The sequence below is a fragment of the Macrotis lagotis genome, chromosome 8 (assembly GCF_037893015.1).
Source record: "Macrotis lagotis isolate mMagLag1 chromosome 8, bilby.v1.9.chrom.fasta, whole genome shotgun sequence".
NCBI lineage: Eukaryota > Metazoa > Chordata > Mammalia > Peramelemorphia > Peramelidae > Macrotis > Macrotis lagotis.
The window spans coordinates 86,208,745-86,236,732 of record NC_133665.1 but is presented as its reverse complement, the minus strand read 5'-3'; the positions used below and the strand labels follow the sequence as shown (position 1 = coordinate 86,236,732).

The 27,988-nt window shown below is 37.6% G+C and overlaps 2 protein-coding genes across 3 annotated transcripts in view; both read left to right on the top strand.

Annotated features, from left to right (window-relative positions):
* Nucleotides 1-11,384, top strand: part of HAUS6 (HAUS augmin like complex subunit 6) — a 46,840-nt gene extending 35,456 nt beyond the window's left edge. Inside the window, exons 15-17 of one of the 2 annotated variants that reach the window (XM_074197571.1) lie at nucleotides 397-532; nucleotides 1,212-2,186; nucleotides 7,765-11,384. In XM_074197571.1, the coding sequence (XP_074053672.1) occupies nucleotides 397-532; nucleotides 1,212-2,186; nucleotides 7,765-7,853 (1,200 nt within the window). In that variant the 3' untranslated portion in view covers nucleotides 7,854-11,384. The remainder of the gene's footprint in view (nucleotides 1-396; nucleotides 533-1,211; nucleotides 2,187-7,764) is intronic. The other variant, XM_074197570.1, reaches the window with a different exon arrangement.
* Nucleotides 11,385-11,539: 155 nt separating this feature from the next.
* SAXO1 (stabilizer of axonemal microtubules 1) overlaps nucleotides 11,540-27,988 on the top strand; it is a 131,106-nt gene continuing 114,657 nt past the window's right edge. Inside the window, exon 1 of the mRNA XM_074196020.1 lies at nucleotides 11,540-11,872. Within this exon, the coding sequence (XP_074052121.1) occupies nucleotides 11,823-11,872 (50 nt within the window). The 5' untranslated portion in view covers nucleotides 11,540-11,822. The remainder of the gene's footprint in view (nucleotides 11,873-27,988) is intronic.

Sequence of the window (27,988 nt, the reverse complement as noted above, 5' to 3'; positions counted from 1 at the left end):
AGATTTTTAGAGCTGAACGAAATCTCACCAACTGTTTCATTCTAGGACTTTTTAATTTTTGTTTTTGTGCCTGTGGTACCTTAGTACATTAGTATTTTTATCATGTGTTATTTCCCTTTACAGTGAAATTATAGGTCCAGTTAACTATTACCCCTTATCCCCAGTGCTTAGCATAATTTATGGTTAATAAATGCTTACCAATTGACTTCTGTTCTCGGCATGATAGATTGTATTCTTCTAATATAGGAGAAGAGATCTTTGTCCCATATCAATTGCATTCTATTAATTTTGGAGTTCTTAGCAGTGATTGTGTGCTCCCTCATATGTGTAATATTGGAGTTTGTTGACATCTTGCTTATCTCATACATGACAAGACAGTTTAATTTTTTCTTCTAGGTTGCCAAAGCTGTTGTAGCAGATTCACCACAGCTTTGTGAAGAAAAGGACACAGAATTAGGGGATTTAATCAGTTGTTTATTTTCTAACCCATTTTTGACAAGGAAGCAGATTCCACGGACTCCAGAAAATTTGAGTAAGTTCAATTTATGCTTCTGATCTGTTATTTTATTTCTTGACATTTAATACTTTAACTATTTAAGACTTTAATTTTTGCTTAGTATGATAAATATAAATACTACAGCTATTTCTGGTTAGAGTGAAATTGCATTTCTGTTTTATAAGTTATTCAGAATACATAGCCTCCAACAGCATGTTGATTTTAGCATACTTAGTATATGAAATAAGTATTCCTGTTTTTGTTAATATACTATCTATCTCTCTTTTCTATCTATCTATACCATAGTTATTACTATGTCAACCATGGTCCCTTATTTTTTTGGCAAAAATAAATTCTAAATCAAATAGTAGTTCATTGGTCATTGAGCCCTAGAAAGAACCCCAGACATTAGAAATGATTTTAATCTAATATTCCTCACAGTTCAGGAATCACCTCTACAAAATCACTAACATTAAGGTACAGGTTTCAATTATTAGATATTTATCAGAATTGTTTTAAGGACCAGGTGGATCCTTGCATACACACTTGTGCTCATGAATCATATTTCTGTTAGTTGGCAGTTCTATATTTTCTTTGAACTTTTTGTTTTCATGCTTTATTCTGAATCAATATCATCCATTCTGTGTTGAATGCATTGCTAAAACTAAATTATCAGTAATATATATGGAAATAATTTCATTTTGTTTTTTAACAGCTCCTGATATTAGAAACTCCCAAAGAGAAGTTTTTCAAGATGGAGTTGATCCAAATGTGGTTCAAGTGGATACTGTTTTCAATGACCAAACACATTTAAACATGAACAATTTTCTCTCAGGATCCTCTCTTAGCAACTCTTTCTTACCTGAACAAAGAGATTCTCCAGAACTTGGGCCTCATGAGAACATAGGAAATAATCACTTTGACCCACCAAGAAGCAAATCTACAAAAATTTTAAATAAAAGAACCTGGGAACAGAACTCAGTTTTTCAAGATCTTGAATTAAGTGATCGTACAGGATCAAGTTTATTAGCTTCGGAGAACAAGATGGATGGAACGGAGGGTAAAGAAGAACAAGTTAATAAAAAACTGAACTTCTCATCCATGTCTTGTAAAGAACAGTCTTGGGTGAATCCAACTTTATTGTGGAATTGTGAGATCTTAAATGAAATCAGTTCTAATAGTAGGGAGGCTGTCCACTTTGATATATTGCATGAAACTCTTCCAGATGTGGCAGACAACTTGAGTTTTAATAGCTCTTACAGCACAGAGTCTGATGTTGAGACAGGACAGACCAGTTCAGTGGCTAATGATATCTTACTGGAAGAGTCAGTGAGAAAAAACGTGTCTCTTGAAGAAAGAAACTTGAATTTTGAGGCTATTTGCAGTAGATTTGAAGCTCTTAAGAAGTCTATGTCTGAGAAAAAGAATGAGAATTTCCAGTTTTCTCCTGAAATATTTATAAAAGATAATTCAAAATTAGACTGTATTTCAAATAACATGAAAACAGATGATACTTTTAATTCTCTGGGAGACTTTCCTGCCCTCTACACAGAAAACATAAAACCATCTCTACGAATGTCCTTTGGTGAAAGAAAATCGCTTTCACCACTCATAAAATTTTCTCCAGAGGAACTGAGACAAAGGTCCACAAAGCTGAACAATATTGGAGAATTTTTACCATATTTAAAGGGTAAGAATTTTAACATGGTAAGAATTTTATTAACTTTTTATTTCCATGAAAATAAGTGTAAATAGTTGGTTAAACCCTGCCAGTTGTTCCTTTCTTTGATTACTGTATTCAATTTGACAGATTACTCACTTCAAGAACTTATTTTATATAGAGTATAAGAGTAAGTTCTAAATAATTGAGACTCGGCAGCTAGGTGGTGCAGTGGATAGAGCACTGGCCCTGGAGTCAGGAGTACCTGAGTTCAAATCTGGTCTTAGACACTTAATTGCCTAGCTGTGTGACCTTGGGCATGTCACTTAACCCCATTGCCTTAAATAAATTTTTAAAAAATTAAAAAAAAATAAATAAATGAGACTTCAAATTTCAAAGAAACTCTTGATAGGAAGAAAGATAAGAATTTTTAACCCTTTTTAAATCAAACCATTAGCAAATAGTTTTCAGAAGTCTATATCACATTATATTTGAACATTAGATGTAGGTGGCCACTTTAAAGTTTATAGTGAATGTATTATTTAATATCTTGTATTGTTGCTGTTCCTGTTATGTGAGGCTAAGAGAAGGAACATTTTGTTGTTAAAAATAAATGTCTCTGATTACTCTTAAAAATGCCAAGAAAAAAAAGACTGAACTTTAAATTTTATTAGACTTTAAGACTCAAAGAAGTGTCAGTGTTTATTTTTATAACTGTTTGAAGCCACTGGATTTTTGTGGTCCAGAAGATCTCCTTTTTCATTAATATATATGGAAGCAATTATTTCATTCATATATATATATATATATGAAAATTTGGGGTTTTGTTTTGGTTAGAAGGCAAGGGAAGGGAGGAAAGGAACATAAAGTAGAAAAAGAGCACAGGACTTAGAAGCACGAGACTCTATATCCCAGCTCTCATTAATAAGTGTATGACTTGTGGCAAGTCATACATCCAAATCTCTGAGTTGCTAATGTTTAGAATATTAAATTCCTAGTGAAGTGTGGTCATATGACCCTGAGTTGCTTGCTATTATTTATGATAAGAAGGGAGGAAATAAAGGATTTGGGTAGAGTTTAAGCCTTAGGATGTCACATCAATTAATTAAAAATTATTGATTAAAAGTGTTTATTATGTGTCATTATTATGATCTAGGGACTAGTGATACATGGCAAAGACTGGGTGTGGTGGTGGCATATTTGTTGTCCCAGCTTCTAGGGCAGCTGAGCCAACAGCAGGCAAAATGGATCTGGTGTTTGTACAAGGTCTGGTGAGTCCTATCAGGGTGATAGAAGTGGCACCAGGTTTCTTAGGGAGAAAAGGTAGGTAAGTTAGTTTCTGTGCCTATCATAGTGGGACCAGGCTTGTGATTGATCCAAGGTCTAGTCTTTTACATGTGTACATATGTATGTAATTAAAAAAAATGAAATACATAAGTTCAACTAAAGTAGAATGGAAGAGATAAGTACATATGGCTGATTGGTTGTCAGTAGTCCTTTGTTCTCAAAGAGCACTACATCACTATGTTAGAGGCTTGTTGCAGTGTGACAGTCTGATCAGGTCAGTAACAGCTTGGTATGCTCTACCACAGGTTAGGTTCAAATAGGCCCTATGAACATTTGGGGTGGATTCTCTAAATTTACACAACTTGTGTTTCTTTTGAGCTACTCTTCTGCTTTGTTTATAGAGCACAGCACCCTCTCTGATGAGGGCACTCCATGGTGGGTGGTCTTATGCCAGTGTCTCTTTCCATGTCACAAAATCCATTCTTGAGTGTCTTTGAATTACTTTTGCTGACTCTTCTGTGAGAGCCTGCTTTGAATAAGTTCTACATAAAAGAGTCTTTTTGGCAAGAATTCATTGGCACACAAACAGTTTGGCCTGCCCATCAATGTTGTGCTCTCTGTAGTAGTGATATATAAACATCTATAGAGCAACAAAAGTAAAGGGGGAATCACTGTTAGTTGGGGGGATTCAGGAAAGATTTCATGTAGATTGTAGAAGATGGTCCATGAGCTTTCCTTCAAGGAAAAGCAGGATTCTAGGGAGGAGGAAGTGAATTTTCAGGCCTAGAGGACAGATTGGAATGCGGAGATAGAATATCAAAGAAGTCATATTTGATTGGTCATTGAAGGAAGTGGAATAGTGAGGCTGGAAAGATAGGTTTGGTACCTGGTTGTTTGTTTTGTTTATCCTTTGTTTTCAAACAGGATCAATGACTTTTGAAGGGTCACGACTTGCATGTGAATTGGATGTAGGTGAGGCAGAGCTGTGTAAAGTCATCTGCTTCCCTGTCCTCCGGAGTCATTGAAGTCCAGTGGCAAGACAAAAGGTGGCTCAGCTATCTTCGGATCTCCTTGACTAAGCTGTTGACTTGGTTTTCATGTTTTTTTTCTGCATCTCTTTCATTTCTTTTCTCAGTTTTTCCTCTACCTCTCTTATTTCAAAATCTTTTTTGAGCTCTGCCATAGCCTGAGTCTAATTCCTATTTTTCTTGGAGACTTTGGATACAGAAACTTGGACTTTGTTTTATTGTGTGTGTGTGTGTGTGTGTGTGTGTGTTTTGATCCTCCATGGGACCAAAGTAATTGTGTCTGGTCAGGTTCCTTTTTTTCCTGTTTATTCATTTCCCCAACCTGATTTTGGGTGCTTCCTGAGCAGCTTTTGAGTATTATTGGGGCACCCTCACAAGGACCTCATAAGATCTTATGAAAGGTTCTGACTGCTCTCCTGGCCTGTGCTTGTTCTGTGGATGACCCACAAGCACACTCCTCTGCCCTAGAACTGCAAGGAGGGTCCTAGTTCCTCTATGATAGTATGAGTGCCCAGACTGTGACCAGGCTCTGAATATGAATAAAGCACCAGAGTCCAGTCCCAGGACAGAGGAGAGAACTTGACAGTCTCTGCCCCATCACTGTACCTTCTGTGAGCTGTGTGCTTTGGGAGGCAGCTGCTGGGCAGCTGTACAGGCCTGCTTCCTTTACCTGGGATCTAGGTTGTGCCAGGGCCCGTGGCTGCAGAGGGCTACCCTGGCCTGGACTCCACATTCAATCTGTCAGACATTTCTCTGCTGATTTTCTAAGTTGTGCTTGGTGTTCCCTGGGTTGGCAGGTCATGAGACTGCTTCTGCTGCCAGGAGTCATCGCTCCTGTAGCCAGGCACTCCCTCAGGTTGTTCCTGGAAGGCTGGAACTCCTTCACTCTGCCTGGTGATACTGGCTGCACTGTTACCCCCTCCAACCCCGTAGAACAGAACCCTCTTATGATCTTCCAGGTTATCTTGAGCTGGAAAATTGCCTCCTTGGGTCTTTCTGTGGGTTCTGTCTCTTGAAAATGTAGTTAGAGTCATAATTTTAAGGTTTTCGAAATATTTTGGAGAGAGCTGGGAAATACTGTCCTCATGCTGCCATCTTGCTTCTGCCATCTTGCTTTTGCCCTCCATGGCTCAGCTTTCAATGGGTGAATTTAGCCTTTCTAAATTAGGTCTTTTTCAGGTCTTAGCTTGTCTGAGGCAGCAGTGATGAATTCATTGTTGAAGGGCTAAGTAGGAATTGGCCCAATTTTCCATCCTGAAATTATTAATTTGAGAGGGAGAAGGACCATTAAGTCCTGAACTGTTCTTGAAAGAAAAGCAGGATTCTAGTAGGAGGAAGTGGATTTTCAGGCATTTTTAGTTCTGGCCTAGCGTTTAAAAAGGTAAAACAAAGAGTTTATAATATTCTACAAGTAATTATGCTTAAGGAAATTACTTTGGTAGCCGTTTGGAATATAGACTTGAATCTGGTGTACCTATTAAACTATCCTAGGAGAATGGGCTGAATGGAGGCTGGTGTGTGTGTGTGTGTGTGAGAGAGAGAGAGAGAGAGAGAGAGAGAGAGAGAGAGAGAAAGAAGACAGAAACAGCAAAATTAGCATCCAACTGGATATTTTTACACTAATAAGCAGAGTTGAAATGCTCTCTGAAATGAAAGCATATGTATAAATACCATCTATATTCCATATGTGTAATTGAAAGTTTATTGGTAATCTTAAATTTTCTTTGTTAATATCTAGGTAAGGGCTTACTAGAATTGCCCCATCATGTAGAGCAAGTTCATTTATCTAAATGGTGATATTATTTGTATAATTATTACAAAAGAAAGCAAAAGTCAAAACAACAATGGAAACATATTAATAAAACTTTAAAAATTACTGTCAAAGCTGAGGTAAGATGAAGGTTATATCACCATATAGATCTTGTTACATTGAGTTTCTATGTAAGAGTGCTTGGTTTTAACTAATAATTAAGCATCTATGTGTCAGACACTGTAATAAATTTTGGAAATACAAAAAGGTAAAAATAGGTCTGCCCTTAAAGAGCTTACAATCTAATGAAAAAGATAATATGCCATCAAATCTATACAAATCAAGCAATATACAAGATAAATAGGAAATATTGAAAAGGAGAAAGTCACTAGAATTAAAGAGAACTTGGGGAATGCTTCCTGTAGAAACTGGGATTTTAGTTGTGACTCCAAGGTAAGTCAGAGTAGAGGAAGGTGAGTGTTCTAGGCATGGAAGCTAACCAGAGAGAATGCTCAGAGCTGAGAAAGAAAGTCTGGTTGTTGGAACAGCCAGGAGGCCAGCAATACTGGATCCAAGGATATGTGTTAGGGAGTTAAGAAGATTAGGAATGTTGGGGGAAGGGGATAAATTATGATGGACTTTTGAGTTGTAAAACAATAATTTTTTTTATTAAAGATATTGAGTTTTACAATTTCCCCCCAATCTTACCCCCCCCCCCCCAAAGCAATCTGTCAGTCTTTACTTTAAAACAGAATAATTTGTATGTAATTCTGGAAATGATGTGGAGCCACTGGAATTTGTTCAGTAGGGAAGTGACATGATTAGATCTGTGCTTTTTTGAGAACATTTCAGTGACTAAATGGAAAATAGATAGGTGTGGGTAGAGACTTAAGGCAAGTAGATTCACCAGCAAGCTATTGCAACAGTCCAGGTTTGATGTTATTAGGGCTTACACTGCAGTAATAGAAATTCTCAAAGGAGAAAAGGAGGCATATTTAAGAGATAAGAAATGTGAAAAAAGGTGGAATTTAGAAGCCTTGGGAACAGATTGGCTATGGGGAGGTGAGGACTCCTGGACTGTGAGCCTAGGAGACTAGGAGGATAATGTTGCTGACTACAATAATAGGGAAGGAAGGGAGAAGGAAAGGTTTTTTTTTGGTTTGTTTTTGTTTTTTTAATTTAAGTGAATTGTTCACAGTCACACAGCTCGATAATTATTAAGTGTCTGAGGTCAAATTTGAACTCAAGGGCTGGTGGTCTATCCACTGTGCCACCTGGATGTGACCCCTGTGGAAAAGGTTTAAGGTGGAAAGATAATGCATTTAATTTAACAAAGTCATAGTATAGGAAGAAGCTTTTTGACAGAATTTTACTGACCACCTTTGGGAAAAGTATTGCAGTGGGAAAAGTTAACATAAGCATAGGCATGTATTTTTAGAAGCCTAAGCATAATTTTTCATATAGAAATTATAAGTGTTGCTATTACTGGAACATTTGATTTTTGATTTGTCTTTGACTTTGTAATGTTTACTTCATTTCACAGAGGAAGAAAACTCGGATGAAAGGCTCGAATCCTCATCTAATTTAAAGATTGAAGAAGATGGAGCAGTTGCACAATTAATAGAATTATGATGGATGTAAATTGAAGATACATAATAGAATAAAAAACTGAATTATAATCTAAGTATTTTTGGGAAACCTTACTCCTGCACATATGGAAAAAACCTCTTCTAACATTAACAACTCAATCTTTTAGGGCAAGAGACAGCTATTATTTAGTGTTTTTGAATGAAAAAAGTATAGCTTTTTTTTGAAGAAATGGAAGTTGAAAACAAAATATAGAATGCATTGAATGTTGGAACTTGAAAGGACTTTAGAGATGATTTAATTCAGTTGCCTCATTTTATAGATAAGGATATTGAGGCCCAGAGAGGTGAAGTGATTTGCTCTGGGTTACTAGGAAGACATTTTGATACCTTCAGTGATCAATTTGTAAAGAATAAACTTTCCAAAGTTAAGTAACCTGTTACTTATAGTTAGAAGTTTGACTGACTTTAAAGGATAAATAGCCTTAGAAGGGCATTTAGAAACACTATACTTTACTCCTAAGGAAATAGCAGTTGTGTAAGCCCTCAGAGTTACTTAGAATATATTAAAAATCACTAATAAAAATGTCTGAAAATAGTAGAAGGTCATAAATTAGCTAAAACGTAAAAATCAGATGGTGATAAGCCTTAAACTTGCTGTGGTAATGGCAGCTTATGGAGATGAAGTTAGGTTGAGTAAAGAATGAATATATGAAAAAAATAGGGAAGAGGATCTCCAAATGAGAAAAAATGGCAGAATAACAGAAGAAAAATAATGAGAAGAGATAATAGGATTAACTATCAAGAACTAGAAATCTACCCAGTGGGTTTAACTGGGTAGTGGACTTATTTGGTCTAATTTAGACTGGGACTATTTATTTTTCTAGTTTTGTATTTCAACAGAAAAATGTAAATAAATAATATTCAGTGTTCCTCTGGTTGTTTGCATTTATAACATGAAAGTTCTGCTTTCTTTAGATTTTTGAGTGTTGTTATCCAAGGTCTCAGGGACAGTTCAGGTTGGGGGCCTACAAGTTTTTATTACTTCCAAACTATTCTGATTCAGGGCAAAATTTTGATTTCTGCCCTTCTTAAGTTTCTTACCTGGATTAAGGTTTGAGTATTTACTGTTAAGTAAATACTGCTGATCCTAATCAGCTGGAAACCTGTGCTGGTTTAGAGTGCTAGAGATGCAGGTTTTCCTTTCAGCTGGGATTTCTGGCCTGGTTTTTCCTCTTTGGGCATCAGACTGGGCTTAATGCTGAAACCGAATTCCTGGAGTTTGAGCTACTTTGCTATTGTTTGTTTTGAATTTGTTCTCTTGGTACATAGTATAAGGCTCCATACCCAGAAATGCCGTATCTTACTGCAGTTCCTCTTCTCATTTTGCTCTAGATTTGTGACCTAGAATTGGGTAGTGGGCAGCAAAGCTTCCAGATGGTACCCATTTCTGTATTGGTGCCCAGGAATGAGTCTGGAACCTCTTTTTATTCCAGTGTACAATATTTCTCTGCACCAGAGGTTTTGGCATATCTTGACCAGATCCTGTTTCTAAGCAATATATCTTTAACCTGGGCTAGAAAAATGACTTCAACTTTAGACTCCCCCCCTGGAATTTGGTCTGGTGCATTTTCTAGGGTCTGTTTGGAGGAGTTTTGGTGGTGTTGGTGGGGAGGGTAATTTGCCCTCTTGGCACTATCTCTACAACATTCACTTTCTGTTTATTGGCTATATTTTCTTGCCTTTGCAAGACACTTTGTGTGGATCTTTCCATATTCTCTGTGGAATATATATTCATCACATTCCTGATTTCTTAAGGTACAGTAACATTACATTACATTCATGTCCTTGGTTTATTTAGTCATTACCTAATTTTTTGTTGTTTTTAGGGTTTTGTTTTTTGCAAGGCAATGGGTTTAAGTGGCTTGCCCAAGGCCACACAGTTAGGTCATCATTAAGTGTCTGAGGTCAAATTTGAACTGAGGTACTACTGACTCCAAGGCTGGTGCTCTATGCACTGCGCCACCTAGCTGCCCCAGTCATTCCCTAATTGATGAACATCTACTTGTTTCCAAGTTTTTTGGTATCACAAAGGTACTGTTATAAATATTTTGGTGGATAGGAGGACTTTCTAACAATCTCCTTAGGCTGTAAATTGAATAGAATTACTGAGTCAAATACTGAGGCAAAACGTATGGGCACATACTTCTAAAAAGCTTATGATTCATACTCTACCAATGAACTAACTTGCTTATCTTCCCAACTTCTTTAATGTTTACTATGGTCTGTCTTTTTTTCATCCTTGCCATTTTCAGAGTGTGAGTTGAAACCTAAGGGTTATTTTGGTTTGCATTTCTCAATGATTTGGAGCATTTCATTTTAACAGTGTGCTCTAGTTTTCAGAACTGTTTTTCAAATCCTGTGATTGCTTCTGGATTAGGGAATGACATTTGATCTTCCATATTAATTACTTATAAAAATTTTCAGAAATTTGCTAAGAAATTTTTTCCCATTTAACTTATCTCAGTTGCATTAATTTTGTCTCTGCAGAAGCATTTCAGTTTCATGTAATTAAAATGATCTATTTTACCTTTTGTAATTGCCTCTATTGCTTAGGACTACATTTGTTACCCATAGCTGTGAGAGGCTATATATGTTTTTAGATTTTTTAATATTGAAGTAATATTTATTTAGCATATTTTGAGAATTTAGAATGATTTGAGGTGTTGATCTAAATTTAGTTTTTCCTAGGTTGCTTTCTAGTTTTCCCCAGCATTTTTTTTAATCAAATATAGAGTTCTTAGGTAAGTAATTTATGCTCTCCAATTTATTGACACTGGGTTAGTTATTTGTTTCTGATTCTTTTTGTTAGTCTGTTCCATTGATCTCTTTTAAACCAGATGATTTTTTTGACTGCTGTTTCGTAATATATTTTGAGGTCTGCATATGTTCTATTCCTCTCTTGTTCTCTGTCTTTTCATAATTATGCTTAATAGTCTAGCTCTTATTTTTCAAATGAATTTTGCCAAATTTTACAACATATACCTTTGACAATTTAATTAGTATTACATTAAAAGCATAATTTGACTTTAGTAGTATTGCCATTTTTATTATATTGGCATAGCCCAGCCAATGAACACTGAATGTTCCTCCAGCTGTGAAGCGGTCCTTTCTTTAAGGATTACTCCGTGGGGCGGCCCTGGAGGCGGAGGACCTGAGTTCTAATGTGGCTTCCCAAGGAGAAGCCGCCGCGGGGACTCTTGGCAACTCAAGCCAGGGGTCTTCGGGATGCTCATCAGGGGATTGGAGTCGGAAGGGACCATCTCGACCTCACTAAAATAGTAGAAAGGACACATTTCAGGGCACTCTAACAAACCGGAACCGCTGGCTTTTAAAAAATTCTGTTAACCATTTCTCAATTACATGTAAAACTATTTTAACATTAAACCGTTTGAGTCCCAAATTCCCTCCTTTGATTCTTGATCAGGCGACCAATCGGATATCGATTATTCGCGGGAAGCCGCACACATTTCCATGTTGGCCCGGCCCCTGACTCGGCTCACCTCCCCGCCCTTGCAGAGAGCCAGGCTCCCCTCGCCATCCCTAGGGGTGCTCTGTGTTGGGGTGCCCGCAGCTGGCAGGGGCGTCTCCCGGGCGTCACAAGGGCCGCGGCCGGGGTCACCATGAGCACGGGCACGTCACAGTGGGCTCTGCGTGGGGCGTCCGGGAAAACCCCGCGAGTGCGCTGGGGGCAAGCGGCACGTGCAGGGCGCCGGGCGCAGGGGCAGCGGCCCCACGGCGAGAACACGGGCCTCGCCCGCCCGCCCGATCCACGGAAACCCGACAGACGATTGTGCAAACCAACTTCTTTTTTGGTTTTTATTTTAAATATTAAACGAGGGAAAAGCCCCTCAAAAATTTTGGGGTTGGTCGTGAGCGAACCAAGCCGTTCGGGGGCTCCCAAAGAGGTTAGAAGCAAAGGAGTGCGGGCTATGCCCAGGTGGCAGCGGCCGAGATGCCACCTCAGCCGGTGAAGAAGTGCATCTGCGACCTGTGCTCCTGCGGGTGAGGTTCTGCGCAGCCGCGCCGCCGGGGGGGGGGGGGGGGGGAGGGGGAGGGGCGCCGGCCGGCCCCGGGGCCAGGCCGCCGAGGCCCGCCCAGACCCGGACCGGGACCCGTTGGGCCAGTACTGGTGGTCCCGGGGAAGGCCGCCTGGCTGCGAGCCCGGCGCAGGACGGATTTGTGCTAAGTTCCTGTCTTGTGAGTGTCTCCGGAGAAGAGGGCCCATTGATGAGAAGACGGGCCCATTGATGAGAAGACGGGCCCATTGATGAGAAGATGGGCCATGAGAAGACGGGCTCATTGATGAGAAGATGGGCCATGAGAAGACGGGCCCATTGATGAGAAGACGGGCCCATTGATGAGAAGACGGGCTCATTGATGAGAAGATGGGCCCATTGATGAGAAGACGGGCTCATTTATCGTTCTGCTTTTGTTTTGAACTCAGGGCCTCCCAACTCCAGGGCCGGTGCTCTCTGCGTCCCCTAGCTGCCCCCCCCCCCCCCTTTATCATCTTTAACCTCAAAGTACTGTCATTCCCATTTTCAATGTGGAGTGAGAACCAAGGTTTCTGAAGGTGTTTCTAAGGGACGCCTAATGCTGTCATTTTAAGTTCTAAATTCTTTTGAAATACCTCCTAATGTCCATGCACTTGATTAGGATTCATTGTCACACAAGAAAAACAGCATAATGGAAACAGCCCTTGGAAAAATGTTTCCTGTGTCCAAAAGTCTTGCCAGAAAGATACCTACCTTCTTGATAGATCTGGCAGGCAGAGGCTTGACTTATAAATGTGCATATAAAAATAATACAATAGCAACTGGGAAAAAGCTCTTATTATTGGAATGGTCACAATAATAGGGGATACTTTAAATATCTATGTTTCTAAAAAGATACAAAATAGAAATTAATTGCAATAAGAAAGGGATGTAAATTTAAATGCTTGTTTTGCAAGTAGGAATGTGCAGATTTAGATTCTTGCCAAGATCCTTCAAACCCCACTTCCTATTAACAATTAAAGCTAAAAGAAAATATCCCTGTAATGTTTTGAATTGAAAGAAATTGCTTGTCCCAGGTCAACCCTACATACAGCTAGGAAGTGGTAGCATTAGGGCTTGAGCCTTAGGATTTATGAATTGGCAGTGTTTTCATCATACCATATTGCTTCCCAAGATGTCATGGAATATATACCCACCTTCCCCTTTTATTTTTACTGCTATTTTCAGACCCTTATTATTTCTTGCTTGGATCTTAGTCTTCTAACTTTCATTCTTCCCTCTAATCCATCCTTCTACTGCAGCCTGAAGAAATGTTCCTAAAGTACTACATTGTTACTTACTCAAAAACCTCCTGTTGGTTCGCTATTACCTAGTGAATAAATTGAAAACTTCAGAATTCTGGAATTCCCAGCATCCCGTTTTCAGCAAATCAGCTGTATAACTCTACTTCATGTTTTCTTTCAGATGCTTAATATTTCTTTTTAAAAATTTTATTTTATTTAAGGCAGTGGGCTTAAGTGACTTGCCCAAGGTTACGAAGTTGTCAATTATTAAGTGTCTGAGGCTGGATTTGAGCTCAGGTCCTCCTGACTCCAGGGCTGGTACTCTATCCATTGCACCACCTAGTGGCCCCATGTTTAATATTTCTTGAATTAAAAAATGTATCTCCAATATTCTTGCTATATATAATTTGGCATCAACCTGCTGGCAATTAAAGAGGGACAGCTGTGACTTAGATTAGCAATGCTTCTGTTCTTGAGCATATGCTAATAATTCACATTTACTTCAAGGCAATGGGTTGAAGTGGCTTACCCAAGGTCAAACAGGTAATTGAAGTTGGATTTGAATTCAGGTCCTCCTGATTCCAGGTCTACTGAGCCACTTAGCTGCCCCAAGAATTCTCATTTATATACTATTTTAAGGAAAAGCAAGCTGTATTTAATAGAGATTTGCTATTTCATAAACTTTTTTTCTCTTCTAGCTAAATGTGGATGGAGTACAAGATCTGAATAGAAACTCCTGCAGTCAAACCTGGTCTCAGACATTTACAGGTTCTGTGACTCTGGGCAAGTCACTGAAGCTGTTTGTTAAAGTTTCCATATTTGTAAAATGGGAATAATAGCAGCACCTATGTCCCTAGGTGGTTGTGAGGATTAAATGAGATAATTGTAACATGCTTACTATAGGGTTTGGTACATAGTAAGTTTTTATTTTTTTATAAATATTATCAGATATCATTATTTTGTCCAAAAATGGGCATTTTAATGTTTGCTAAATTCAGAACAGAAACATAAACATATGTCACATTATATTACTTTAAAGTTTGCAAAGCATTTTTCTCAACAGTCTTTGTGAAGTAGGTTATGCTACATCATTAAGTATGAATGTCTCCAATTAATAGACAAGCAAACTGAGGCCTTGAGAAGGCTAACAACCTCCCTCCCATCCTTTTCACATTAAAAAAGAAAGAAAAAAGAAAGAAATCAAATTAACCAAAATTCACAAAAAAGTTTTAGAAGTTAGTGCCAGGTGAGCTGTTTCAAAGAATTCATTCAGTTCAGATGAATAAAACATGCTAAAGTGACTTGAAATCTCTACTTCATATCACAGCCCTTCATTATTTTAGTACTGTAATAATACAAGTTACTTCTTCCTAACTTCCAAGCTTGTCTTCATTCTGAAATTTTCTGTATATTGTAGATAAGGGTTTTTACCATACTCTTTCTCTACTAAGTCATTTCTCTTCCTCCTTCCTAACTCTCTCTCCAGTAGGTAAGTCTGTATCAAGTGCAGATTTGTGAAGATGGTGCCTTCAGATCTATCCACCAGAGAGATTTAAGGTCCTATCTGTCCTCATTTAATCTTCTTATCCAAACCACAACTCTCCTGCCTTAAACAGTTTACCATTGATTAGCTCCACTGTACCCAGAGCCAGGACACCTGTGTTTAAACACCAGCTTTCACTTGCTACTTTTGTATAACCTTGGCAACCTGATGTGTCCTTTGAAAGTTTTCATGATTTCTTCATCTGCATTGTTAGAGCAACTGAGAGCTGGAGGTCTTTCATCCGGTGAGTATGGGGTGGTGGTGGTGGGGTTTGTAAAAGGAAGAGAGGAAGGGAAGGGTTACATTGACCTACCCAGGGGATGCATTCTCTCTATATAGATCTTTCTACCCTTCCCTTTTTTCCTTTGTATAGAGTAGTCAATTCATATACAATTTCAGAGTCTGCTAATTTCACTTTAAGATTTTTCTATATTTTCCTCCATGCTTCCTATTTATCATTTTAACAAAAATAATATTCCATTATGCTAGTATACAATATATTCAGTCATTCTCCAATAACATGTAGGTTTTTAAAAAATTACCATTAAAAATAAGTTAGGTATATATATATATATGTTTTATGGATAAAGTTTCCTTTTCCCTTTTTATGAGTTTTTTTAGGATAAGGTTCTAGTAATGGAGTCACTAGATCAAAAAGTGTGTTTTTTTTGAGGTTTTTGCAAGGCAAATGGGATTAAGTGGCTTGCCCAAGGCCACACAGCTAGGTAATTATTAAGTGTCTGAGACCAGATTTGAACCCAGGTACTCCTGACTCCAGGGTGGGTGCTTTATCCACTGTTCCTTTTTAATTGACTATACCAAGCAATGTGCTTGTGGTTAGATATTGAAAGACAACAATAGTTGTTGCCCTCATGAAACTATTAAATTGAATGGAAACAGTAGAATATATAAATATTTAAAAAACCTTAATTTGGGTGTGATGGAGGGAGGGCACTAACAATTTTTGTTATTAAGTAATAACAATAATAATAAGTAATTAAATCAGCTCTTGTAGGAGACCTGGGAAAAGTGAGAGACAGAATTGAAGAGGAAATGCATTATAGGCATGGTATCCGTCTTATACAAAGACACAGAGAGGGGAAATAGAATACTGTGAGTAGGGAACAGCAAGTAGATTAGTTTGGCTACAACAGAGTGAAGCAAGGAGAATATTATTGCGGTTAGCCTGGAAGGGTAGGTAGATCAGAGCCAAACTGTAAAAGGCTTTAAATGCCAAACAGAAGAGATTGGGTCTTATCTTAGAGGCAATAAAAAGACATTGGAGTTTCTTGGTCTGGGGACTAAGATTAGACTTGTATTTCAGAAATAACTTTAGTTTGTGGAGGATGAATTAAAGGCATAGAATGGATTCAGGGAGAGCAATTAGGAGGCTATTGCAGTGGTTCAGATGAGTAGTAATGAGGTTCTGGATAACTGAATAAAAAGGAGACAAATGTAAGAAAATGTGGATTCTGAATCAATGAATCTCTTCTAGAATTGAAAAGGGATTTAAGAGATCACTGAGTCCACCAGTTGGAGACTGGAGGAGAGGGAAGAATTGAAGAGAACTTTGGGATTGTGAAGTTGGATGCCTGGAAGAATGACAGTGCCCTCAACTGGAGTCAGGAAGCAAAGGTCTAGGGGATAGAACAGTGCTCTTTTGGATATTGCTGAGTTTGAGATGCCTGTAGTACATTCAGTTAGAAATGTCCTACAGGTAATATCTTTTCATTGGGTTTATTAACATTTTGTGTTTCACTGTATTAAAACTGCATTTATTCTGGTCTCCCTAACTTCCCTCCCTTTCCTGTAAGTTAATAAGAAGCCAGAATAGAGAATAAAAGAGCAAAGGGGAATTTGAAAACGACACAAAACTATTCCAGAGATCAAAGAAGCATAACTTACAAATTGTATCTTATTTTAGCTAAAATTCCAATCCTGCTAATGTGTCAAAAAAAGGGGAAATCCTCTAGGTGCTGCTGTTAAAAATTTCTGGGCCTATGATACGTAAATCCCAGACAGCATCCAAACCTCCACTGTTCCAGATCAGGAGAATATCAAAAAGGTGCTGATAAGTTTGAGATAATTTGGACATTACCCCCAAGGTGACAAGATGGTCTGTTGGCTTTTTCTCCCCCTCAAACCTTATAAAAATGAGATCTTAAATTCTCCCACCCCAGGACTCTTCCATCCTACCTACTGCCCCTTTCTCTAATCCATGGTATATGAATGATATACCTGCATCTTCCTCTAATGATATCTCTCTGAATCTTCCTTTCCCTGGCCTCTTCCCCAATTTTCAACACCCCATCCCCTGTTCCTATGTCTCTGTATCCCTCCCCACTTTTCATTTTTTGTGCCTTATTAAAGTATGATTGCTGCCCTGTTTTTCACTGCCAATAATAGTCATTCCCAGTGAGTACTTAAAGAGCTGGACATAGCTCTTTCATAATTTCATGAAGATCAATTAATTTCATAGTGATAGATCTTTTGAAAACTATTCATGTTTCTTGACCATTTTACACTGTGGAATGTCTATATTTATCTTATAGATTCTGTATGTCTTTATTGCTTTTATCTAATAAATTTACTGTAAATACTTACCCCCTCAACCTATTGTTTCTTTTCATTTAGAGGTAATGTGTACATTTGAAATATTTTTACATAATCAAGCTCATTTATTTCATTCAGAATGATTTCTTCTATTTGATAAGGAACAATCTAATCTCCTTTCTTTCCTTCTCTGCCTGCCTCTTGGTAGATGACTGACCTTTGTATTTACAAAGAAAACTGAGGGCATCAGGTATGAGCTTCCCCATCTCCCTTTCCTATCTGATTCTCCATAAACCTATTTCTTCTCCCACTCTTCATTTATTTTCCCATGTCCCATCATTCATCTGGAGCTTCTTTGGTTATGCCAAATTTGCCAAAAGATGACAAAAAGCAAGCTCTTTCCCAAGAAATTTATATTCTAATAGAGAACTAGGCAACACATATGAAAGGGAGTTTTTGTCTCAGTAGAGTCGCAGGAATCTTGAGTGGAGTCACATAACCGTCTACTGTCATGCCATTTTCAGAAGCAGTGGCAGGATTGATTGTCTAGAGCAAGAGGAGATGGAGCCTGGCAAAATGACCGCCTGAGGTGGATGGATATGAACTAGATATGAAGTCCTTTGGTTGAGTTTGCACTCACTTAACCAATCAAGCCCCAGGGCAGAGTTCCAAACTGAATGGAGGGAGGGAGGATGGGAGGAGTTGTGTCTGTTGTGAAAGGGGCTTTTCCCCATGCTCTTGTCATCACTAATTAAAGAAATGCAAATTAAAACAAGTCTAAAGTGATCATATTGACTCATTGATAGAAAAGGGAAATGATGAAAGTTAGAGGGGAGGTGGGAAAACTGGGACATTAATGCACTGCTGGTGGAATTGTGAACTGATCCAACCTATCTGGCAAACAATTTGGAACTATGCCCAAAGGGTAATAAAACTGTGCATATCCTTTGATCCTGTAATACCACCAATAGGTCTGTGTATTCCAAAGAGATCACCAAAAAGTGAGAAAGATCCACATGTACACAAATTTTTATAGCAGCTCTGTTTTTTTAGTCTCAAAGAATTGGAAATTGAGGATGTTCCCATCAATTGGGGAATGATTGAGCAAGTTCTGTTGTATATGAATATAATGAAATATTATTGCTCCATAAGAAATGATGAGCTGGAAGATTTAAAAAAAACTTGGAAGGACTTCCATGAAATGATGCTGAGTGAAGTGAGCAGAACCAAGAGAACATCGTACCTTAACATCAATATCATGCAATGATTAACTATGAGCTCCTCTCAGCAATATACTAATCAAAGACAATTCTAAAAGATCTGTGATGAAAAATGCTGTCCACATTCAGAGAAATAACTATGGAGTCTGAATACAGATCAAAGCATACTATTTTCACCTTAAAAATTTTTTTTCCTCATGTTCTGATTCTTCTTTCACAGTGTAGCTAATATGGAAACATGTGTAACATAATTGTTCATCCATAACCTATACCAGAATACTTGCTATCCTAGGGTAAGGGGAGGGAAGATAGGACTGAGAAAATGTTAGAAAAATGGATGCTGAAAACTCTTTAAATACAATTGGAAAAAAAAGAATCTTTTCCAAGAAAAGAATGGGACTGAGTCAGTGAATGAGAATTTCTTGATCCTCAGGGTGGTGAAATGATAGAATGAGCTTTAAAGGTAACTTATAGATCATAATCAGATAGGTTTAACCCATTGAGACATTGATTAGTTTCAGGTCAGGGAGCTAGACCATGGCATTTTTTTTTTTTTTTGAAAACCCCTTGAGATCCAGGATTGTGTAATTATGAGTGGGAAGGACTGAGTTTTAGATCTCTTTGGCCTGGATTCTTGGTCTATCATTCAACATCTAATAAAGACCCATCTGTTTTCTGGGTATCATTTTCTTTTGTAAAATGAAGTGTTTAGGATAAGTGATCTTAGATCTCTTCGACTGGCATTTTATTATTCTAAACTGCAGGGATTACTGGATTGGCAAAGAACTTCTGCATAAAAGACTTAATGAATCACTCAGTGTGTGAGACACTGGGACCATGTTTTTTCTTCTTTGTGTCCAACTTAACCACAGTGTTTGGCACATGGTAGGTGCCTAATACAATTTTGTTGTTGAATAAAATGAAATGCCAGACTTTTGCTTCATTTTGCCAGAAGATGGCAGCATGCTACCATTGATGTCCTATGCTACATAACGTGTCAAAGAAAAAAACTTTGAAGTTGTTTCATGATTCCCTGTTAATTCTCACATCTCAGCTCTGTTAGGCACAGTGAAAGGAGCTGATTTGTTATCTCTTTCAAGCTAAGCAGAGCTCAATAAGGTGGAGTAATTTGTGGAATAAATCATAAAATACTGATTCTAAAGAATCTAATAAATCAAAAAGTTTTCCAAACTTTGTTTTGAGCGGTTTCAGTTGAGTTCAACTCTTTTGGTTCCGGTTTGGGTTTTTCTTAGCAAAGATACTAGGGTGGTTTGCCATTTCCTTCTCGGGGTCATTTTACAGATTAGGAAACTGAGGCTAACAGCCTTAAGTGACTTGTCCAGGGTCCCATTGCTAGAAAATATTTGAGGCTGAATCTGAGCTCCAACACACTATCCACTGTGCCACCTAGTTGCCAAACTATTATTACCTACAACTAGATGCTATATAGCTCCCTAGACAGACACAATTTACCTTTCTGTCCTTCATATTCATTTGAGCTATATAGTCCTTAGTGAATTATGATAGGTAAAATTGAATTGTAAATTGAAAGTTAAATCATAGCTTATATAGAGTAAATCAATGTTAAAGCATCATTATTACAAGAGTTATTATGAAACATAACATTTTTCAATTATGTTACACTTTTGCAGTCATTTTTTCTTGAAAATATCATCTTATACATTGCATAAACACTATCCCATGTTTTGTAGATGAGGAAGGCTCAGTGATAGTAGGTGAATTAATTGCTCAGAACCATACAGATAAGGGCAGCCCCAAAATGATATAGTGCCTGGAGACAGGAACACCTGAGTTCAAATTCACTCTCAGGCACTTACTAGTTATGTGACACTGGGCAAGTGACTTGACCCTTTTTGCCTTAGTTTCCTCATCTGCAAAATTAGCTGGAGAAGGAAATGACAAATCATTCCAGGCTCTTTGCCGAGAAAATCCCAAATGGGATCATATAGAGTTGGACATGACTGAAAATGAATGGAACAACAACATACAGGTTAATGGTTATTTTGAACTTGATCCCAAGCTAAAACAATTCTGTTTTTTTTTCTACTATGAATCAAAATATATTGAAGTGTTAGTCATTATATTTTTGCTTTGACCACTTTTTTAAAGCTATCTGGTATATGGGAGTTTCTGGTTCTGTTTGAGATTGTTCTTTCCCAGAATATTCATTTGCATTGTATTCATAATACTATTGTTATTTGTAATCAGAAAACATATTAAAAATATCTGTAATATGTCAGTCTATGCTAGAACTGGATATAAAAAAACCAGAAATGGTTTCTAGGTGATTCTATAAGGGGGAGCCTTCATGAACCCATATAAACTTATACAAATTAAATACAAGATAATTTAGGGCATTAGCAGTTGTGGGGATCAGGAAAGACTTCATGTAGTACAGGACTGTCCAAAATGCACCCTGCTTATGGGTTTAATAAATGCTTTAGTAAATGAAACCGCGCTACCTCAGAGTTCTCACTAAAAGACAAGTCAAAATATTTTGTCTGTTTCAATAAAAACTTTAAAAAGTAAAGTTGGACAGCCCTGATGTAGAAGATGGCACTTTTAGTAAGTAATAAATTCCACAAAGTGTCTGTGAGGAAGGTGTGCATTCTAGGTTTTGGGGATGACCACCGTAAAAATATGGAAGTAGGAGCTGGGATGGGGTATATGTGTGTGTAAAACAGCAAAAAGGCCCATGTGGTTGTACCAAACAGTACAGGAATTTGGGGAATGTGAGACTGGAAAGGCAGATGAAATACAGGTTATGAAATGTGTTAAAAGTTTATATTTTAGCTTAAAGGAAATAGGGATCCAGAGCAGTTTATTGAGTAGGAGAATGACTTGACCAGATTTGCAATTAATGTAAATTACTTTTAAGAGCGGTAAGGGTGGTCTAAATATTCTTTTAATGACCTCAAGCGTCTCCCTGAAAAAAGGCCCTTAAAAACATCAATGGTTTTGTAGAATGTTGTAGAATGACAAGTCATGGGACACAATTATTTTTAAATGATTGAAAATCACTCAAAGGGCAACACAAGGCACATGGTGAATGAAAATACACTGCAATACATTATAAGTGGGGAATTGTTAAAGAGAAAAAAAAAAGTATTACCGTGGATGTCAGTAGAGGAACATAGGGGCACAAGATACCCTTTTAGCCATTGAATGGAGGAAGGATTGGAGTGAATAGAGATTTGAGGTAGAAGGCTCAATTAGGAAATCACTGGAGTCATTTAGGTGATAATGGCTGAGAGCATGTGAGTCATCGAGAAAGGAGCTGGTTGCAAGAGATTTGTGGAAACAGAAATGGAAAGAATAGTTGAGAAAGTGAGTAATCAAGTGTAATGTTGAGAATATGATCTTGGGAATTTCATAGGATGGTGGTATCCTTAGCAGAAATAGGGGAAAAGTCTTTTGTTCTTAGAATACTTTGTCCTTTTCCTCCTACTGGACGAGACTTACTCTTTTATCTACCTTTGGCTCCAACTCTACAGAGGGGTTCTTGTGGGTACGCATGGAAAGGAACAATGGAAAAGAACCCTTCCCTTTCATCACACCATTGAACTGGGTCCTTTTTCTCTAATAGGGAAGAGGACTGGTTCCATATTACTTGTGTACTAATCAGTACACTGCTTTTACAAAGTTTATAAAATAATCTAAAAGATTCTTTCTCATATAGCTTAGGAGCCCCTACTAAAGAGAGAATGTCAATGATTTAGAAGGAAAATACCTGCTTATTGATACTATTTTCAATTTTCTCTGAATCCTTTACTCTCATTGCCCCATCTCTTTGAAGCTCCTTATTCATTAATAATGAAACACAAATTAAAAACAACGTTTCTGGCCTTGCCCTGGTCAAATAAGGGGAAACCCCAGGAAATAAGACAAAAGAGTTCATTACCACATGAAGGCAATTGCAGTTGGAGTGTAGTTGATCTTGATTCAAACTGTGGGCTGCTTTTTATAGATATGAGTATATATGAGTAAGCAACTTCCATATAAGGGCAAAATATTTTTATTCATACATGTAACAATGAGTTGAGATGAGTGCTATGCTTCAGCTCCTCCCTAAGTATTTTGATTGGTACAATTATGAGGAGATGGTATTAGTATGGCCTCAGCTCCTCTCTCATTATGGTATCATTAGTGAGCTTGGCATTGTCATCTCAGGCAGGTTAATTGCCATATACCTAAAAGTTTTAAAATGGAGTCACTCATGTTGACTCAGCAAAAATAGATAATTGCACATAGATTTGATCAAATTTTTATCTTTAATAAATTGGCATAGGATACTGATTTAAAAAAAAGTTTAACCAAACTTCAAAGAATATAAAAAAATTTGGATTTGACTTTTATATAGATATGGGAAGTAGGACTGGTTAGAAGAGTCAGGGGTCACTACCATCCTTTATTAGAGTGAGAAGAGTTCCTCAAGAATTAGTACAGTGCAGGGGTAGGTGGTGTAGTGGATAAAGCATCGGCCTTGGAGTCAGGAGTACCTGGGTTCAAATCCGGTCTCAGACACTTAATAATTACCTAGCTGTGTGGCCTTGGGCAAGCCACTTAACCCCATTTGCCTTGCAAAAACCTAAAACCCCCCCAAAAGAATTAGTACAGTGCAGCCACATACCCCTTATTGGGGTTGTTAGTCTGAGACTGAGGAGAGCAGTAAATATACTTATTCAAATTCTGGCAATCCCAGTAAATTTTACGCTCTCCCCATCTCTCTCATCTGTTCCCCCAGTCTCCCTTTCACCAAATGTCCAGTTTAGCTCCTCTCAGTTGAATACTTTCCTTTTTGGTTCACTTCTATGTCCCACTGTTTGTCACCTTCTCCTGTGGTGGTGTTTCTTGGTGTTTCTTTTCTGAATAAGGGGAAACATTAATGTCTTTTATTTAAGCCTTATTTAGTTCCTACATCTCCCCAGTAATGAATCACTTGTTTTTTGTCGATAGAGAGGGAAGGAGGGGGGGCAGAGACAGAGAGAAAGGGGGGAGAGCAGAGATAGATAGATAGATAGATAGAGAGAGAGAGAGAGAGAGAGAGAGAGAGACAGAAAACAGTGACAAGGGGAATCTGGGAAAGCTTAACAGAGAAGGTAGTACTTGACTTTGTAAGTTATTATACAGAATCAATAGTTTAGGTCTTTTCTATTCTAGACTCCTCTCTGTGGATAATATTAGAAATACAGTTGGAGGAGTGGCTAGGTGGCACAGTGGATAGAGCACTGGCCCCGGAGTCAGGAGTACCTGGGTTCAAATTTGGCCTCAGATGCTTAATAATTACCTAGCTGTGTGACCTTGGGCAAGCCACTTAACCCTATTTGCCTTACCCAAAAAAACCCCTAAAAAAATACAGTTGGAGGAAGCTCTATGTTGAAGTGCCCTCAAGTCAGGAGGACCCAAATTCAAAACTGACCTCCATCACTTACTAACCCTGGACAAATCACTTAGTTGCCTCACATCCAGGGTTATTTTCAGACATCCTGATTCATATCTGGGCAATGGACCCAGATGGCTTAGGAGTAGAAAGTGAGGCTTGTGACATTGCATAGCACCCCTTTATTCAAATTCAAGGTGGGTGATGCCATGACAAGCAGAAAATTGGGGAAAGTTTTTAAAAGAGTTTCTCAGATAAAGACCCTATGTCTCAAATATATATAGAGGACTGAGTCAAATTTATAAAAAAATGAATCTTTCCTAATAGATATGGTTGAAGGATATAAATAGGCAGTTTTTGGAAAAAAATCAAAATTATAGTTAAATAAGAATGTTTTAAATAATTATTGATTAGATAAATGCAAATTAATACCTCTGTGAGGTATCCTCTGATATCTATCAAATTGGCTAAAATGATTGGAGGCAAAATGCCATGCTGGAAGGGATGTGAAAAAATTGAGACACTAAAACTCAACCATTTTGGAAAGCAATTGGGAATTTTGCCCCAAGAGTCAGAAAGTTATGCATACCCTTTAACCCAGAAATATTGCTATTAGGTCAGCTTCCCAAGGTGATTGGAGAAAAAGGCAAAAAAATCTATGTACTTTAAAACATTTATAGTAGCTCTCATGGTACTGGTAAAGAATTGGAAACTGAGGGGAATACCTATCAATTGAGGAATGTTTGAGAATAAGTTGTGGTATATGAATTTGATAAAATATGTGCTGTAAGAGATGATGAGGATAGTTTTAGAAAAACATGGAGGGGCAGTTACATGGCATAGTGGATAGAGCACTGACCTGGACCTGAGGGGGACATGGCTTAGGGGGACCTGAGTTCAAATCTGAAATCAGACACTTTGAATACCTAGCTGTGTGACCTTGGGCAAGTCACTTAACCCCACTCCCTTGCAACACAACAACAACAACAAAAGAAAAATATGGAAAGACTTGCATGAGATATTACAGAGTGAAATGGGCACATCCAAAACAATATTGCATGAATAAGCTATTTTGAGTTATAATTCAAATACATTCCAAAAGATTTATTAAGGAAAATATTATCTACCTCCAGAAGAAAAACTATATATGGAAATATGTTTTGTATGGTTCCACATATAAATCCACATTAAATGTTGGCCCTCTCTAATGTGGAATTTGGAGAGGGTGGGAGGACAACTGAAGCTGAAAATGTAACAAAAAAATTTTTTTTAAAGAAAAAAGTACAATTAACGAAATTACATTGATCCTCTTATCTTTTAAAGCTGTATGATTCAGTGATAGGAACACTGACTCTGGAGAAAGAATCTACCTTTGATAGTAATTGTCATTCTGGGCTATCACTTAGACTTCCTGGGCTTCAAGTTCCTTACCTATAAAATGAAGAGATTGGACCAGGGAGTGCTGGAGTTACCTTACAGTTCTAGATTCAGGCTATTAGGGAAGTACATATCAAAATTCTATGATATCCTAGACAGAGGTTCGAGGTTGGGAAAGGTTGTGGGGTAGAGACTGGAAACTGTGTTACTAGTACTGGAAGTAGAGAAAGAAAATATTACCCATACTCAAACAACAACTCTGAGAGCATATGAAGCATGAATTTAGCTAAGAAGTGCAAACTAAGAGCTTTTTGGAGAGAAAATCATGACTGACTGGGGGAAATCAAGGAAGTCTTCCTGAAGTAATAGCATTTGGGCTCACCTATAAAAGATAATTAGGAATTCAATAGAGCAAGATAGAAAGGACCTCCAAGAATGGTGTAAGAGCAGGACTTTATTTGACAAAATGATTAGGTGTATACATAGGGAAGCAAATAGCACAGTTAGGCTAGTATTGGCATCCTATTGTCTATGGGGTCACAAAGACTCAACAGCAAATGGTCTTATGCTGATGACTGAGAAATAGAATAAATAAATAAAAAATGGAAGCAAAAAGAATGACAATTCTAGTTCTGAAGGACATACAATCTAATGTGGAAAAAGAGCATATAAAAAAGAAGGGATAGGTGAGAAGAGGGAGAAAGGTGGGGCAAGAAGTTTGGAGTGTTAGTAATAAGGTACAAAAAAGAAGAAATATGACTAGCTTGGGACTTTCCTTAAAATGGAGGTTCTGGGAAGAGCTCAGCCATCAGAGAAAAGGGTTGCAGGTAGGGGAGGATTTGGACTAAGAAAGTTTCTGGGACATGGTGGAGAAAGAAGTCTGGAAAGTCAGGAGAAGAGCCTGGAGTGTAGTTAAGGAGAAAGGAATATTACTATGATGTAAGACTTGAAAATAGGATAATATCAGAATATAAATGTCTGATCAAGAAGACTGAACTTTATTCAGTAAGCAGTTTGGAGCCATTGAAAGATTTTGAACACAATAGGAGTCAATCTTTGAAAATCAAGAGAGACTTTTATTATTATCGTTTTGTTATTTGTCTCTATATTCTATATTATGATTAGATGGTGTGCTCCATGAGTGGAGGGATTAGACCTGCTGGTCTCATTCAGACATTCAACAAACATTTCTTAAACATCTACTGTATTTAGATACAGCTGGACATTGGGGGAGAAAGAATATTTAGCTAAGATCCAGTTCCAATATTCAAGGAACTTAATCATAAAGGGGCTAAGAATCAAATACTATAATACATAATTAAAAGATATGTGTTAGAGAAGTACAAAACAAGGTAAATATTATTGGAAATGGGGGCCTATGGGGATATAAAAGTCCAAACATCATAAAACTTACAAGGGTTTAATAAATGTTTATTGAAGTTATAATTATTCATTTCTATATCATTGCAAAGAGTTACAAAATATTTATTCATAAAAACCCTGTGAAGTAGGTAGCATAAATAATATAAATTTTACAAATGAGGAAACTGAGGGCCTCGGGGGATTAGATGACTTGCCCAGGGTCACATACACACTATACAATGGAGCTGTAATTTGGACTTATTTCTTTTCCATCCAAATCCGGCACCATTTACACAAACAATACTGACTCTCTTAAAATATTTGAACTTGAAGTTGCTATAGTTAATGAAGTAATCGATACAGCAGTGACTTTTACATCCGATCATTTTTGTGGCTTGCAAAACATACATTTTTTTTCTATTTAAGTGATACAGGAAATTCCAGTGCTGATTAATGTGTCATTAAATGTTTATATTGCACTGGCAGCATGCTCAGCAGTTTATAAAAAAGTGAGTTCCTTAGAAGACTCCCAGAGTTGAAAAGGATGTGGATTTGGCCCTTGAACAGTGCACAGGGAGAAAGGTGATCTCTCGGGCAAGCCATATATCTGTAACTTAAATCAGTTATGTTAACCAGGGAGAACCTTGTTATTTTAATTTTGGAAAATATTTTCTTCACATTGATGGAAATTTCCTTAACCTTAGATTTTTATTTTCTTAGTGTCTCAGTAACAAATTGAGAGACAGGAAAAAAAGAAGCTCTGGTCTGATATGACACATTTTCATAGAATTCTTTTTAAAAATTTTTCAATTTAAAAATTTTTAAAAATATACATCATAAATCCTATCAGAGAAAAGATACGACACAGAACAACATTAAGAGATACTTTATAGTATCTTTTTATCTTGACTAATTCTTAGGAAAACACAGGTCTCAAAGTTAAGAAATGCACAAACAAGTGAAAAACCCCTACCACCCATCTTCTCTTCTGACCTTCATTGTTCTTGATCACAGTTTTTTATATTAAGCATCAAAGTGAGCGATGTCTTTTTTAAGCTTTGACATGTTTTTGAGTCGGCAGAATGATAATGTTTAGAATTTAACCATCTGTTCATGCACCTTACATCTTACAGAAAGAGAATAAGACAAGAATCTGTGTAATTTGCCAAATCCCAATTTAATATCAAATTCCACCAACAGAAGAATGAGACAAACTACATATATTCCTTTGAAGATCTGTGATTTTTTCAGAATGAGCACTCCCACTGCCAGTGCAGATCCAAGTCCCCCGACAACTTAGTTGATGATCTTGGAAGGTGGTTATGGGCCCTGAATTCATTGTACTGAGGCCAACCTGAATTTAGCCAGGTTGTCTGGGGCAACA